Source organism: Sorex araneus, chromosome X (assembly GCF_027595985.1).
Source record: "Sorex araneus isolate mSorAra2 chromosome X, mSorAra2.pri, whole genome shotgun sequence".
Classification (NCBI taxonomy): domain Eukaryota; kingdom Metazoa; phylum Chordata; class Mammalia; order Eulipotyphla; family Soricidae; genus Sorex; species Sorex araneus.
The window spans coordinates 21,380,814-21,398,056 of record NC_073313.1 but is presented as its reverse complement, the minus strand read 5'-3'; the positions used below and the strand labels follow the sequence as shown (position 1 = coordinate 21,398,056).

The 17,243-nt window shown below is 35.1% G+C and overlaps 1 protein-coding gene across 5 annotated transcripts in view; it reads right to left on the bottom strand.

The window, feature by feature from the left end:
• Nucleotides 1-17,243, bottom strand: part of CNKSR2 (connector enhancer of kinase suppressor of Ras 2) — a 266,721-nt gene that overhangs the window by 90,139 nt on the left and 159,339 nt on the right. For all 5 annotated transcript variants that reach the window (XM_004612236.2, XM_004612237.2, XM_055120826.1 and 2 more), the window contains one exon: nucleotides 14,576-14,787. In XM_004612236.2, coding sequence (XP_004612293.1) covers nucleotides 14,576-14,787 — 212 coding nt within the window. The remainder of the gene's footprint in view (nucleotides 1-14,575; nucleotides 14,788-17,243) is intronic.

The window sequence follows — 17,243 nt, the reverse complement described above, 5'->3', positions numbered from 1 at the left end:
CAGTCAGGAATTACTCCTAGCAGTGTCTAGGGGACCATATGGGATGCCAGGATGTTCCTTATCTGCTGTACTGTCTCTCTGTCCCCTTCTTTTCTTTGTTAAAAGTAAGTCCTGAGTCAACCCTGCACTAAACAAGTCTTTGGACATTATTTTACCTATAACATGAGCTTAAATCATGTCTGTAAGTCATATTTAATGAATGCTTACACATTTATTTTTTAGATATCATAGTATTGCACAGTTAAAAGATTACGGTATACAATAAACATAATCATCACTTTTAAATATTTTAAATTATTTATTTATTTTTAATTATAACTTTTTATATGATTAAAAACTCAAAAAGTCACATGATTTGCTTTATTGTAGTGATCTGGGGTTGAACCCACATCTCCAAGGTATGTTTGTACTACTGCATGCTTGGCATAAAATAACTGCTTTAGCTGTGAAGATCATGATAAAATACCAATACTTCTATATTATTAATCATACATCACAAACCACCTAAAGGTTTTATAATAATTATTATGAGAAATGTACAATCATTAACTTTATTTTACTAAAAAAGAATATGAGGCTAGTTATGCAACTTGTTCAGAAAACATACATGGTAGGAACAAATGTAGGTACTCAAATACCACTTCTGCCATGATTCGTGGTGACTTCAGTAGCAACACACACACACACACACACATACACACACACACTTGGCAATATTCTGTCTCTAAGTTTCTTGGGTCCTTTCACCTATTTTTTTGTTCATGCACTTAATTATGCTTTCTTAAAAAGCTGTAATCCTTCTCTGTACTCTATTTTCCAACTACCACCTTCTAAATTTCTGGCTCTTAACTTCCATTATTCCAAATGCAAAAACTCTTCCCTTGTTAATCCACCAATCTTCCCACTTTCCTGCACACTTAAGTCTCTTTGCTTCCCTCTTTGCAGCTCAACTTTATACTCAATTACAATGATCAGTTCATGTTCTGGGAAAAAAAGTTAAGTCTTCAAAATTCTATTCTTTTAAATGAATTGATCAATTTATTCTTCAAAATTGTAAGAAAAATATACCAAACTTATTATGCACCTGAAAGTCTATTTAGTATGTTTTGCTAAGCTCTTTGAAAGTCTGAGCAAAAACTAGACTTGATATAATGGCTGAGTAAAAAAATTGGCATTTATTTAATGTCTTTTTTTCAAGATCAGCAAATGACCTTTATAAATGATCAGCTAAAACTCAAAGATTCCCATAGAGTATGTCTCTGTGCTTTCAAAGAGGTAACCAGTTAGCTGATGCAGGGCAACGTATTTTTCCTATCCAGAGTCATGTAAAGGTTTTAGAAAGATCTCTGTGCATCTGTTCCACTGCTTAGCAGAATCAGTCCTTCAGATTTGTAATGCTGTAAATATTTTATTTTGAAAATTCCTATAATGTTTTAGATTCTTTTAAAAAAAAATAAACTCCACTTTAATGACTTAGACATGGAAACTGAAGAAGTTTCTAATTGTAACTATTTCCACATGCCAACAAGAAAATTTTTTAAAACTAAAAAAATCCTTTAAATGAGCAGTTGTTTTTAAAAACTCTCTATTTTATATAATAATATATATTGACATAAATTGGTAGTATTCAAATATCTTATCGATTTTGAGTAAAATGTGTGTATAAAAGTAGAAACATATTTCACACATAGAATATTAAATTCATAATTGTAGTCACTGAATTTGAGGTCATCTCTGATATTCTCATAAAGCTGAGTCACTGAAGCATGTAATTAAGCCTTTGATATGTCTGGTTACATCATTAACCATAGGAAAATCTTGCAGAAGACTTAAACACTGAATTTTCATGGGGTGTAAGTCTGCTATAATAAAGCACCAAGGGAAATTTATTGAATTAGGCCAAAGACAGAGATAAACAGTAACTGAAACTTACTTTTGGAGGACATTATATGTACAGTATTATGCTATAATACTATACATTCTTCTGTGCAAATCAAAATAAGTATTTTAAAATATATTATTTGCTTTGGTATTAATGTTACTTATAAGTAATGCTTCTGCTATAACACAATAACCGACAAAATTAAATGAGGTAACATTCTTACAGAAACAGTAGTCTTTGGCAAACCGACAAAGGCAATAGCTTAAATTATTTCTAGTTCCTAACATACAAATCTTTGATTGCTGCCTGGAAATGTTTGTCACTGCATGTATACAGCAGAATTTTAATTTCCTAAGACAGCAAGGTTCAACTGGAAAAAGAACATTATGGTATGATGCTGCATCAAAAAGGGCACTATAAGCATTAGATTAAATAATATATGTTATTAATACATGCAAATTATATTTATGCTCATATGACTTTTTAATGGTTTATTAAATACATCTACTTCCCATGTTAATGCACATGAATGATGAATCTCTAAAAAGTAATCCAGGAAATTTTAAGCTGTCTCTTTAAATAGTAATACTTATATTTACTAATTCATGATAAATATTAATAATAAATCTAGGATATAGTAAAACAATGAAGAACTAATTAAAAACAATTTTGCTGGGCCTGAGCAATAGTACAGCTGTTGGGGCATTGACTTTGCACACTGCCACTCTGGATTTGATCCCTCACACCACATATTGTCCCCCAAGTCCTGCCAAGAGTGATGCCTGAGCATAGTGTAGGAGTAAGCCATGAGCACCGCCAGATGTGGCCCAAAAACTAAAACCAAGCTAACTAAACAAATTTTTTATTGTTGACCATTTCTTTGTAACACATGGACAATGATGCTGCAATTTGTGTCAATTAAACCACATTCAAATGTGAGCCACAAGTGGTATGCATTGGTGTCAATGGAAAAGTAAACTTTCAATCCCTTAAACATAAAACATATTTGCTATTGTTAAATTTCTTTTTTTTTTGGTTTTGGGGCCACAACCAGCAGCATTCAGAGTTTACTCCTGACTCCGCTCAGGAACACACCTGGTGGTTTTGGAAGACCATATGTGGTACCAAAGATCAAACTAGGGTTTATCATGAGCACCTTAACTCCTGCACCATCTCTCCAGTTCTAAGTATAAGATATTATTAACTGCAGAGTTCATCTGACACAACCTATCATAAAACTGGTGTTATTTTTAGGCTACTGTCCCATAGTTAAACTATTATTTCTTACTTGACTATTCATACCCATTGCACATCTGAAGTTTTCAAACTGGGCTTTCTATGGAGGAAGGATTATGTGATGTATTTCTTATTGCATCCTAATCCATGTAGTAGGGTTAAAAGATAAATATGTCTGAATTGTGTTTGAATTTTATACTTTTTTGGAGGAAAAGATCTTCAAGTACTCAGATGCCACATGTGCCCTGCCAAACACGACCACAGTGCCATTATGTATTCCAACTATTTGAGCCATTTGCCAGGCCTTTGTCTCTTGATTTCTTACCTAAGAAAGTTCACGTTATGATACTACTGGTGTTTGAAATGTTACTGAGTTGCTACACTTTCAGAATCATGTTTTAAAGTTCCCTCCAAAACGCATGCTAATATCATTAAGTTTCAGGGAGATAAATGGCACCTGAGAAGCAATCTTCTCTCTTATAGTCAAGGAGTTTTTTGAAAAAAAGAATGGCAGTGAAATTTCACTTGAAGTCTGAGATATCCTTTACTGCTCACAAAAAAAGCTTTCTGTAGAGTCGAAGGGAAAATAGACATACATACACACATCTGTTCTGAATATTTCAGCCAATATTTTGAAGAAAAAGTGTAGTAAGGAATGTTAAGCTATAAGCATTTCACATACAACCATCAAACTTCCCACATATCAGACAGAGAAGTTACTTTCAGATGTTTGACTACACTTCTAGGAAAATATCCTGAGGTTATTTAAGGTAAAGAATCACACATTTAAAGAGGGATAAAATGGAATTAATGGAAAGTCAGTATATTTTAAAAGATAAAGGTAACATATCTGGAATTAATTAAATAAGTAAGAATTGGACATTTTAATCTACAGGGTGGGCTGGAGCGATAGAACAGTGGTTGGGCATTCGCCTTTCACGTGGCCAACCTGAGTTCAATTCCTCCTCCCGGCAAGCTACCAAGAGTATCAAGCTCGCCCGGCAGAGCCTGGCAAGCTACCCGTGCATATTGGATATGCCAAAAACAGTATCAGTAAGTCTCTCAATGAGAGACGTTACTGGTGCCCGCTCGAACAAATTGATGAGCAACGGGATGACAGTGACAATCTATAGGGTCAAATTTTATTTTATTATTTTAAAAAACATTTTAACATAAAATTTTTTTGGTACTGTCTTCATTCTTTCCTGTAGGGTCACATTTTTAAGGTTTCATTTTGCGATAAAGTTTACTAAATTTAGGCTGGTAAATAACAATGTGATGATTATTTAAATATTTGCTTTAAGATCCGTATAAGCAAAATAAGTCAAACATAAGAAAAATAAAGAAAATACTTCCAGTTTCATTAACAAATAAACTAAAATGCCATCAACAAATAAGTTATTCGTCACTTTCTCTTTTTCTATTGCTTTCTAAAAGTGACACAGAAAAAATAGTAATGACATAGAACCTAAATAGAGAGTAGCAAACATGGTTGAAGAAAATTCTGAACTTTTCAAAACTTACAAAAAAGTGTTTTTGTCATGAGATTACCTGAAGTTTACATCTAAAGTTCTAAGTTTATACCCTCTTTTAAATTTAATGCAAGTTTTGAGTTCATTGTATCAGATTGTGTTATTACTCTGCTTGCTTCCTAAATCTTATGTTTTTAAAATATCTTAAACCTACGAATTTGGTTTCTTTTCCTATCATAGAAGACTATTAGTATTCATCACAGAGAAGTTGAGTGTCCACGGATTTATCTGTTGTGTGTCTGAATTTTTTATTGCTCTTTCAAATATGAGATAAGCTAGTCGAACAAAGTGTTGTTGATTGGAGCTCTTTTTCATATAACACTTTGGATATATCATGCCACTTTGAAGGTTCATAACTGAAAGATCTAATTATGGGGTTCTAAGGGGTACCAATATATCTGAGCCTTTTATATTCCTTTGTTGCTGTTGGGATTCTATCTCTATTCAACCTTTGCCATTTTAATTACAATATCTTTTTGGGTTCATTTTGTTTGGAATTCTTTGAGCTTCCTGGATCTGACTTCCTGCTTCCTTTCGTAGACTGAGAAAGCCGTCATTATTATTTTTTTCAACTATAAACTCTGATCCATTCTATTTTCTGTTCTTCTGGAGCATCTATGATGTGAATGTTTCTCCCGTTAATTCTTTCTCTCGCATCTTATGCTTTCTTCATTAAAAGTTTTCATTTTTCTTTTCTTTGTTCTATTTGATGGTTTATTCTACTTTATCCTGAAGCTCTCTGATATGATCATTCTTATTTTGGTGGGAGGTGGGTCACACCTGGAGGTGTTCATGTATCATTCCTGATGGCTCTTGGGGTACGCTATGCAGGGTTGGGGATCAAACCAGTGTCAGCCACAGGATAGGCAAGCACCTTAACTCTTACACTATTTTACTTAATCTTTGGCTTCTTCTATTTTATCGAACACTTGTGTTTTTAGTTCAACCACTGTATTCTTTAGCGCAGTGATTTTTTTTTTTTTTAAATTGAATCACCATGTGGAAAGTTACAAAGCTTTCAGGCTTAAGCCTTAGTCACACAATGCTCAAACACCCATCCCTTCACCAGTGCACATATTCCACCACCAAGAACCACAGTAAACCTCCCTCCCACTCCTCTGCCCCCCCAGCCCCCCACCCCAGCTGTGTATCTGATAAATTTCACTTTACTTTCACTTTACTTTGATTACATTCAACATTTCAACAAAAAACTCACTATTATTGTTTGGAGTTTCCACCCCCCCCCCCAAAGTCAGACCTGCTGGAAAGGAAGCATTTGATAATTTGTTTTCTATTGCTGAGAATGAAGAGATATGAATGAGGTCATGTGGCCACAATAGCAGCTGAAGCGTTTGGATTTTTCTAACACTTTCTCTCGTTTTTAGTGTTCTGTTCTGTTTTTCTCATTGTAGTGAATATAATTAGAACTACTGTTTTGAACTCCTCATTGTGAAATTTAGAAAGTTATGATGAACTTCTTCCCAGACTTGTTTTCATTTGTTAGTGCAGGTCAATCCTTCCATTTCATCACTCTGCCTAGTGTTATTTCTTTATTTTTGGTGGTGTGGGAGTGGCTAGAGAGTTCTACAACACTGTGGTCTTTTTCTCTCCCCACTTTCAGCCTTCCCAGATTCAGATTTCAACCGCTTCAATCTGTTTTTCTTCAGAAGTATGCAAATGATAAGAATGATTACTATTTCTTTTTTGCTTAAACGATCTATTGGTTTGCAAATCATACAAAGTAATATTGCTAAAGGTAGATGAAAACCTAATGATAGATAAGAACATAAACTGTGGATGCTATTTTGTATTATTGTCTATGATCTTAGAAAGATGAAAAATAAATTGGTTTGACATGGCATGTTATTTATGAAGCCATGCAATGTTATATTTGTACTCTAAATGGCTTAAGTTGTCCTAATTATTTAATGTCTCCAGTCAATTAGGTAATCAATGTAAAATTTTTAGACACTTTTTTAAAAAAAGATTGGATGTAACACTTGACATTTTCAATTCCCAAGGATCTATTTCCTGAATGATTTCTGTCAAATTGTTTTGCAGTGTTACAAGTAATTCCTACAAGGTGTGTAGCATTTCTAACACCATATAGTCATCTTTCCAGTTAATACTTATTACTCCAGTTTGAATTTTATCACAAATTATTTACTTTAGAAAATGACTTTTCTGCAGTACATTCAACAAGCTCACTGCAGAGGCAGTATTTACTGTAAATTCAGAGGTTGTTCCAAAGACTTCTCTGTGATTCAGTTGTTTGGAACGTCAAAGTAAGAAATTTTACCATTGATATATGGGTCTTATTTTTATTTCTGTTTCTGGGGCCATAGCTGGATGTGCTTAGGGATCATTCCTGGCAGAGCTTGGAGGAACATGCACAGTGCCAGGGATTGTGCTGGTGTCAGTAAAAATCTTACAAAATAATATTCCTAAAGGAAATTAGGGCAAGTGCCTTACCTTATCCACTATCTCTTTGGTCACTGTAAGCTGATTCATTTTTCAGGCTTTTAAACTCTAGCGATTTTTTTTTTGTTTTGCTTTTTGGGTCACACCTGGCACTGCACAGGGGTTACTCCTGGCTCTGCACTCAGGAATTACACCTGGCGGTGCTTGGGGAACCATATGGGATGCTGGGAATCGAACCCGGGTCGGCTGCACGCAAGGCAAATGCCCTACCCGCTGTGCTATCGATTCAGCCCCCTATACTGATTTTTTAATTTTTTTTAAAAAAAAACTTTTGCAAATTGATTGAGGTACTATGATTTACAATATTATTAATGATGTTTTCACATAAACTGGTTCTTAAGTTACCTATGGTTTCTGAATAGTGGCACAGTTTACATATCTGATCTTATTGTTGGGAGTTGTCCTGTGCCCTACAGTGGCACCTCCAGCTCCATTTTTGACAACTTCAAATGTTCACAGAAATCATCAAAAATCTCCTGGGGGAAAGTACTAATCCCAGGGGGAGAATCAATAAGTTGTTATGTTTCTACTTTTCGACTTTTTCATTTTAATCTTTAATGGGAGCACTATTTCATCGACTTCATATTTTTCCTGTTAATTTATTTCAGTTTGTTTAATCCTGTGGTGTTGCATCAGTTTTATTGATTTGATTTTCTAGTCTTTCCATTTAATCCACAGATTAATGCTCTAGAAACTAAGATTAATTTTAAAAATAAATATACTTTTTAATTTAAAAATTATTCCTGAAAAATAAATGTTACATTTGTTTTCTGAGCATCATCTGGGAGTGTTCAAGAGCTTTTCTTGGCTCTTGCTGTAGGGCCACTCCTGGCAGTGCTTGGGAACCTTATGTGGAATTGGGGAGAGAGTGACGTTGGTCGCCTGCAAGGGAAATGTCAAATTCCTATGTCCTCTTTCTGGTCCAACAGTCATTTTTCTTTTCTTTATTTTTATTTTTTCCTCTTCTTTTATTACGAAAATAACTTGTTAATATTTACTGAGGTTCTGTGGTTTACAATATTGTTAATGATGGCTTCCCAAGTACATAATTTCAAGGACCCCAATACCCTGCACTTTTAAACTCACACCTCAAAACTCCGTTCTCTGGATCGGTTCTCTTGTGTTTGCTGTGGCCTTTCATTGCTAAGTCCCATATGTGAGAGAGATCATTCTTCAACTATCCCTTTTCTTCTGACCAATTCCAATCAACACAATATCCTGCAGTTCCATTCATGTCGTGCAAACAGCGTGATTCTGTTCTTTCTAAGAGTTGTATAGTCTTTCATTGTGTATATATGCCACAACTTCTTGATCTATTCATTTGTAGTTGGGAATTTGTTTGTTTCCATTATCTTGACTATTGTACTAAGAGCTGTGATGACCATGGGTGTGCATAGTTCCTTTTGAATTAATGTTGTTGTATTTGGGAGACAAATGCCAAGAAGTGTTAGTGCTGGATCATATGGGAGTTCTACTTCTATTTTTCTTTGATAAATCTCCATTTTACTTTCTATAGAGGCCGAACCACATGACATTCCCGCCAACAGTGGATGAGGGTTCCTTTCTCACTACAATCCGGCCAACACAGGTTGTTACCAAACTTTTTGATACGTGCCCTTTTCACTGGTGTGAGATGACATCTCAATGTTGTTTTTATTTGCATTTCCCTAATCATTACTGATGGTGAGAACTGTTTCATAAACCTAATTATTGGCTGTCATTTGTCTTCTATGGGAAAGTGTCCCAACAGGGTGATACTTTTCTTGTGAGCTGTCTTTTTATTGACATTGCCCAGCCATTTTATTTTTATATACATTATCTATACAAAATCTAAATTTAGAATAGCTCATTTTACACTCAGAATAATTTGATGAATAGTGCTATCCCATTTTACAGATAAGGAAATAAAAGCACAGTGAAGTGAAGTATAAAATTCAAGGTCAATCAGTTATTAAAGGCCAAGCTCTGATACCAAATTCGGGTCTATCTGACCTCAAAAATCTGCTATTTCTATCAGTAAAATTATACAAATTAAGAAAGGGTACCTTCCCTAGGTGATTACTCTAATTTTTACATTAGGAACAGACTATTTTCTATTTCTATGCCAAAATACTGCTGAACTACTTTCCCATCAATTATAAGGTCCCTTATCACCATAAGCTTGACGTTCAAAATGATTTTGTGAAGCTAACTAACATTTCGTCTTTATGAAATATAAGTACAAAGGAATAAAAATTCCTGTGAGTACTGCTCACATTGCCTATCTCAGCATTTTTGATTCACTAATTTCTATTGGTCAGCTGTGATTTGAAATCGGTACATTTTACTTGAATACAGAAATTAACCGTGGCTAGTGCCATTTCATTTTCTGTCTAGCATAGCTCATGGATGACATTTAAAAATCACAGGGAAGAGAAAGGGCTTGTAATCAGAAGTAAAGAAGTGTGAGAATATTGGGTACCTGTGAATCTTTATGAAATGTTGGAAATAATGCTAGTAACTATAATTCAACTGCCCAGAAGATACAATGAAGGGCAACATTCAAATATAATGAGAGCCTGGAACATACATTATTAAAATTCAGTCTACTATACCATTTCTCATAGGCCCTTCATCATATACTATTCATGAGGATAAAAGGTACTTGGTTTCTTTTGCCCCAACTACTGGAGTGGAAAACTTCCAGGTATAATGCTAGGGAGATTAATTTTCCTCAGTTCAGAGTTGTATGTACTTTTAATGTTTGTAAGGAACATTTCTAAATACCAGCTTTGCATACATCCCTGTGCTTTTTGTGAGGTCTTGAATTTTAAATAAACCAGAAAAAGAATTGAATTCATTCATGCTATTCAGTGACATCATTGTAAAAAATGTTTTCTTCCTATTCCTCTAAGATATGACTATTCCCAGGCCATAAGGGACATAGCCACCTATATCTAGATCTTAGCAGGTTTTGATGCTTAGAGACGAGCTGTGAAGAAATGGCAAGGGCAGAGTCTGTGGACAAATAATTCCTGTAAAACTTATGGGAAATATTACTGTTCTGAAAAGGTGTCAGGCAACTGGTATTACTAAAGCTGAATCTTTGCCTTTGAAGCATAAGAAGATGACAGCAAACAGTTATTTAATGGTACTTTTCTCCACGTATTTTTACACAAAGGGTTCACTTTTTAACTGAACTTTATATTCACTCAATCTTATTCTTCAAAGACTCTTAAGTGCCTGTATTATTAGTAATATAATTACTGCATATTAAGATCTTTTAAGTTCCTTTATACTTTTAGCCAGATTTATTGGGATATAACCGTCAAATGAAACGACATATTTAAGTTATACATATGAACACAACTGTGAAATGATTACCACAATCAAAGTATTTACATATCCACCATCTCACATGGTTACCCTCTCTTGTTAGTGGTAAAACACTTAAATTCTATTCTTTTAGGAACATGTGAATTTCAATGTATTAACAACAGTATTGAAAATAAATACCTAGCACATACTGGTCATACTGCAGTCAATTTACATGCACTGTCATTAAATTGTCACAGAAATCTAAGCTGTAGTCATTAAAATATTCATTTAACAAAAGAGACTATTTAGACTGCAAACAAGATTACTGATGGCTAATGTATAATCATTAGCTTGTACTAACAATGACTAATTTAGGTTACTGAATGAACAATTCAAGAAAATGTTCTTGTCTACTTAATTTTCTAAATTTTTTGGGCCACACCCAGTGGTGCTAAGGGCTTATTCCTGGCTCTGTCCTCGGGGATCACTCCTGGCGATGCTCAGAGGACTCTCCATGGTGCTGGGGCTATCAATCCTGGGTCAGCCATGTGCAAGCCAAGTGGCTGCTGTACTATCTCTCTGTCTCCTCACCTACTTTTGAGGAAAGTAAAGCCTATTTTATCTCCTCTGATTTAAAATAAAACACAGAGCATTGTTTTTCATTTTAACCTCTTAATTTAGCCACTTCTGTCTAAGGCCTATCACGCCCATAACATCATTATTGTGCCAGTAAATACATACATAAGATCATACAAAAACAGATCTAGCTTTATTTGCCTGAAATCAAATGCCTGGATTTGGAAGGAATAACACAATTTCTGCAAATTGTTTTTCTTATACCTCTGAATTATTTTCAATTGTAGAAGCAAGAAATACCGTAGGCTACTAAGCATCAGCTCTACCACTTACCAGTTGGGTAGGCCATTTCTGTCATTTCTAAATAAGTTTAGCCCGTCTACCTCACAGGTCTGTTGTGATGATTAAACTGTTTGTTGTATTATGAATGCTTCTAGCTGTACCGGGATATATAAATGCTCAACATGAATCATTAGCTTGGGGCACCATATGTGGTGCCAGAGTGCTGGGAATTACACGAGTGCATGCTAGGCAAGTGCCTCCATCTTTATACTATCTTCTGGCCCCCACAGTGCTTCTTAGAACTCACTCTTAGTGACAGCTAGTGGATCCATGGCTTGCTAAGTGAGCCTCTGTTAGAGCGCGGATTTTAAATCTATCAACCAGGATGTTCGCAGGTATTCTCTTTACACCCATGTTTCTTTGTCACTTAGTAATTGCACAACTAGTAATGATTTCCCTAAATATTTCTAACATAAAAATCCATTTATCCTAAGTCAACAGATAGATATGATGAAAGAACTTACTAAGAGAGCATCTTTATGTTTCTTTTTCCTTTTCAAAATCCTACACAGACTCTTATAAATCTTAACTGTAAACTCTCTTTGCATAAAAAGATAATCTTGGAAATTAACAGGAGAGTATGAGTAGCAAAAAGAAGCCCTGCATGAAACTCTTTAGCACATAAATTGAAGCACAACTGATCTGAGTCCCCAGGCGGACTGTGGGACTTCAGCCCCTGGGCAGCTCCAGTACCCTGTCCGCACTTCTCTACTTACCTACAGTGATGACAACTCATTTGTGTCTTCCCTCTGGGTTCTAACTGCCTTCCAGGGGAGCTTTCTGGCTTATCCATCTTTGCTTCCCTGATGCCTAGCTAATTTTATGTACACAATAAGCTAAATGAGTTGACAAAAGAATTAATCTTGGGGAAATATGGTCATGAATTCCTTAATGTGACAGGCAGTTTTTACCCAGATCTGAGTGTTTTTTTTTTTAAGTTTAAAATTTAAAAACAAACTTTCAGGAGCCAAAGTTAAAGGATTTAAAATGTTTGAGCAAAGGAAATAATTTTGATTAAATGCAGTTTATTTGATCTGGGTAATTCTGGGCCACATTATTAAATTAATTGTTAATTTGCAGTTGAGTTGCTCAAGTGAGAGTTTTGGTAAGCCACGCCTGAACTGCTTTGTGAATCACTTACCTTTGGTAAAAGAAGTAAAAAAAACCCTTATCCCTCATTTAATCACATGTATATCTTATGTCATAAGTTGTTTACAAAAAATGTCAAAAATCCATACACTATCTAGACCTTTTAAAAGTGGAAAAGATATTATTTGAGGATTGTGATGGCACTGGATGCCTTAAACTGTAGTCTGAAAGTACTTAAAAATGTTGTCATTCAAGATGATGGGAGAAAAGGAACAGTTTTGTAGAGTTCAGATAGTATCAATGCAAAGAATGCATAGTCGTTCAAAAACCTAGCAAGCATTAGGTATTAATAAAGGTATTAGAAATTCACTTCAGTGGGTGACTATAATTTCCCTTAAAAACCTTTATCTCTCTCAACCTAAGTAGCAAACAGCCAGAAAATTCTAGAGTTAAAAAAGGAGAAGAGAGCATATGTATTACTCCAATCTCATAGTAAGCAGTCAATACGTATTAGAAGAAATTGATATGAATAAACAGGTACTAGGGCAGGGGTAGGAATAACAAAGACGGCAGACCTTTATACTGTGGAGCTTTTACAATATAATACAGGAGAAAAGCAAAGGTGAAAGTACCTTCAAATTGTAATAGTTCTGAATAACTAGTATGTAATGACTGGAGCCATAGCACAGCGGATAGGGCGTTTGCCTTGCACACAGCCAACCCAGGATCGATTCCTCCATCCCTCTCAGAGTGTCCAGCAAGTTACCGAGAGTATCCCGCCCGAATGGCAGAGCCTGGCAAGCTTCCCGTGGCGTATTCGATATGTCAAAAATAGCAACAACAGATCTGGCAATGGAGACGTTACTGGTGCCCGCTTGAGCAAATCGATGAACAACAGGACAACAGTGCTACAGTGCTAATTGAGTAATAACAGACTAGTATGTAATTGAGGTAAAAATATTAGTCATTCCTCTGATTTAAAAACATATTTACAGATAATATAGAACGATAAGTCTGCTTCCTAATGAGGGTCATTTGGGTTTTTTTTTTTCCATGCACCTGGCTTACTCGTGGCTCTGCAATCAGGCCTCAGTGAGCTAGGGGACTAAAGGACGGGCATCTATCTAGCTTAGATTGATTGCGTGCAAAGCAAGTACCTTATCCGCTGTACTATCTCTCGGCCCTATCTGGAATTATTTGGGGCAAAATTTTTCATATATAAATATTACCAAAGAGCTGAAGGAAATAGGGCATGGGTAATAGAGTACAGACAATTAATATTTTGTGCTCGTAGGAGGGAGACAAATGGCCATGGTTGTAAAGTAAGGGGGCAGAAAGGGCTAAATTAAAAATAACTTTCATTTTGTTCTGTCCTGTAGATCAAATGTGGACTAATCATTAGGGATCTTGTCCTTCCCTAAAGGATAAGTTTCTCACTGAAAAAGGAATTAGTTTAACCTCTGGTAAAATCCATTCATTCTTACAAAAAGAGTGATGCAGGTTTAAGCACTTCAACTGTAGGCAACTGTATCTGCAAATCTTTCAGATTTTAGGTGTTTTGTGATTGTTTTACATTCTTGGTGAGATATGGAAAATCAGAGGAGCCGATAAAAAATTTTAGGGCCATAGTAACTCTAAGCCCACATTTACTATCAATATAGTACGCTCATCCTATATCAAGTCCTTCTCCACTTAAGGTTTGAAAGTTAAAATGCAAAAAAAGATATTTTCCCAAAAGATTATCTAAAAATTTAATCAATTTAGGAGGAAAAAGGAGATAATTTTTATTTTAAATAAATTTCAATATATTTAAATTTAAATAAGTCATGCTAATAATTATTCATTTATAAAGAGGGGAAGCCTGAATTATTCTAATTTTTGCAATATCTGACCTAGTAAAAAGATGTGTGACTCAAAAAATTTATTTCTAATGAATGAAAATGACTTAAATCAATAAAAATGCAACCTAGTATTCTTCAGAAAGCTTAGAAAAAATTGAATATCATCTCTCTTGTTGAGATCCACTTATAAGCACACGACACAGATAAATTATAACTATTCAAAAGCTATAAAATTACTGACATAACCCAAAAAGCACAGTCATATGTTTTTATGTCAATGTAAAAGTAAAGACTCTTACCATAAGTCGGAGTGCTCTCTCGTCTCCCTTGACTACTTGATCTTCCTTTTTCATATTCATAGCAATACAGAACAGTATCTTCCTCAACAATATTAAACCTCTTTCGGTATTCCTGATCCAGAAATGAGTTCGGCGATTCAGATCCCTTGTGCACTGGCTTGCCCACCATATGTCCTCTGAGGTCTTCACAAGGGAGGTTTCCTTTTTCATCCCTAAATAAAGTATCGATTAAAGGAGAAGTATGGAGTCAAGAGTTAGGGTGGTGAAATGGCAGAGAAAGTAATAATAGTTCTGCATTACACGAAAAAAAAAGAAATTCCCTCCCCCACATAATGTCAATTATGTGTTCTGAGCCTTAGATCTAATTTTCTTTTTAAGACAAAATAAAAACACTTGAAAAACAAAAAAAAAGTTCTGCATTAAATATCTTCTGATCTTTCTGACCTTCCTTTAAAGTTTGCAGGAAAATTCTATCTTTTCAAGGGGAAATAGTGAGGTTCAGAGAAGCTAAAGAGCTTGCCTAGATATCATGCAGTGGGGCTGGAGAGATAATAGAATGGGTCAGGTGCTAGCCTAGAATGAACTGAACTTGGATTTGATCCCTGGCACCACACATGGTACCCTAAGCTCTGCCAGGAGTGATCCCTGAGCACAATGGGTATTACCTCTCCCCCTATCCCCTGCCCTCTGGTCAAAAAAAACAATCACATAGCTAATAAATAACAAAAGGGCATGTGTCTTTCAACCATGCCCAGGTCAGTTTTCACTGTAGTATGTCACATACAGAAACCATCTTAGCACGTAAACTTTGGAATATAAATAGAGGGGTAACTCCCAGAAGTTCTGGGGGTTAGGAACAAGATATATATTGATTAGGATGGAAATCAGGATCTTGAATTATTTGTCTGACTCCATAAATTGTTTTCAGTGATCAAGACAGTAGGTATAATATTTACAATATAGCTTTCTCCTCTCACTTTACCTAATCGGTTAATGGCAATAGTTGCACTATTTAAAAAACCAACAAAGGTTAAAAGCTACCACTTCTGCAAGGGTACTTCCACCTCAATAACAGAATTATCACTAAATAAATTGATATTGTAAGAATTTCAAATAGAATGTTATTGTTTTAAAGTAAATGTAATAAAAATAATTACTCTGAGTAATTACTCACTATTTAAATTGTGCATCTCATTTGTAGTACAAAGATATTCAGAGAACTAATATAAATATATAGATAGACCAATATATCACTATAAGCAGCTAATATTCTCATGGAGAGAGGAAGGTGAAACCTAAGAAAATACAAAATTTTAACAAGGTAATGTAAAATGATAGGAGGCTGATCTTCTTTTATGGGATTCTAAAGAGAAATATTTCTCTCTTTTTAAATTGAATCACAGTCAAATACAGTTACAAAGTTGTTCATGATTGGGTTTTAGTCATATAATATTCCAACACCTGTCCAGTGTGCATTTCCCAACACAATGTACCTCAACCCTGTCCACCACTATGGCAGGCACTTTTCTTCTTTCTCAAGAGAAATATTTCTAATAATTTAAAGGATTCCTAAAACTATTACCCATAGTGTCTAGGCAACTGGTTATTTTGGTAGAAACATTTCATTTAAGGCTGTAGTTACATTAAACACTACTTTATAAAAATGGTCTATTGATTATGGAAATCTTTGTCACAACAAGACTATGGATGTAAATGCTACTTTCCTTGTGGATCAACTATCTCTCTTAGTATTTATTTCTGTTACTAACCTACATGGTCCCATGATTGCTATCAAAGTAGAGAGAAATGTCTGCTGAGTGCCAAAACTGAAATCTTAAATCAACAGAATAGTGAATTATATAACAAGATAGATAAAACATTTTAACAGGTATATGAGATATAAGAAGATAAATTTAGAGGTATAATGCCAGTTGTAAAATGTGACTTTCAGTTAAGCAAAACCCTGTATTCCTATATTATAGAGTACTATTCCTCTATATCTATACAAAAGTGTAGATTATGTTTGTCCAAATAAAGAAGATTCAATCCTACTATTTGAAATAACTTAAAATATACTCAGATTTAACTGAATTAGCAAGATATCTCCTGTACTTAACTCATTCTCAACTACTTAACTCCTGCACATATTTTAACTATATAGATAGTTCTCATGCAACATGAGGAAAATAAATATCAAATTCAGCTAGTTTTATTTTCAGCTGGACAAAAAAATTTCTGAAAAAACAGCCTGGTACTTTTGTTAGTCCTCTATCAAAAAGAGATACTGCTACTAGCTTAGGAATAGGCTAAGAAGCTCACGGCACTAAAGTATGGTTATGCCTGTGACATAAATATTAATGTAGCTGAGATTAGAAGATGACTCACCCTTAGTTAATTCACCATGCTCTATTTATATGGGCATACCTGTCACTGTCACTGTCATCCCCTTGCTCGAGCGGGCACCAGTAACGTCTCCATGGTGAGACTTGTTGTTACTGTTTTTGGCATACCTAATACTCCACAGGAAGCTTGCCAGGCTCTGCTGTGAGGGCGAGATACTCGCGGTAGCTTGCCGGGCTCTCCGAGAAGGGCGGAGGAATCGAACCTGGGTCGGCCGCATACAAGGCAAACACCCTACCGGCTGTGCTATCGCTCCAGCCCAACATCC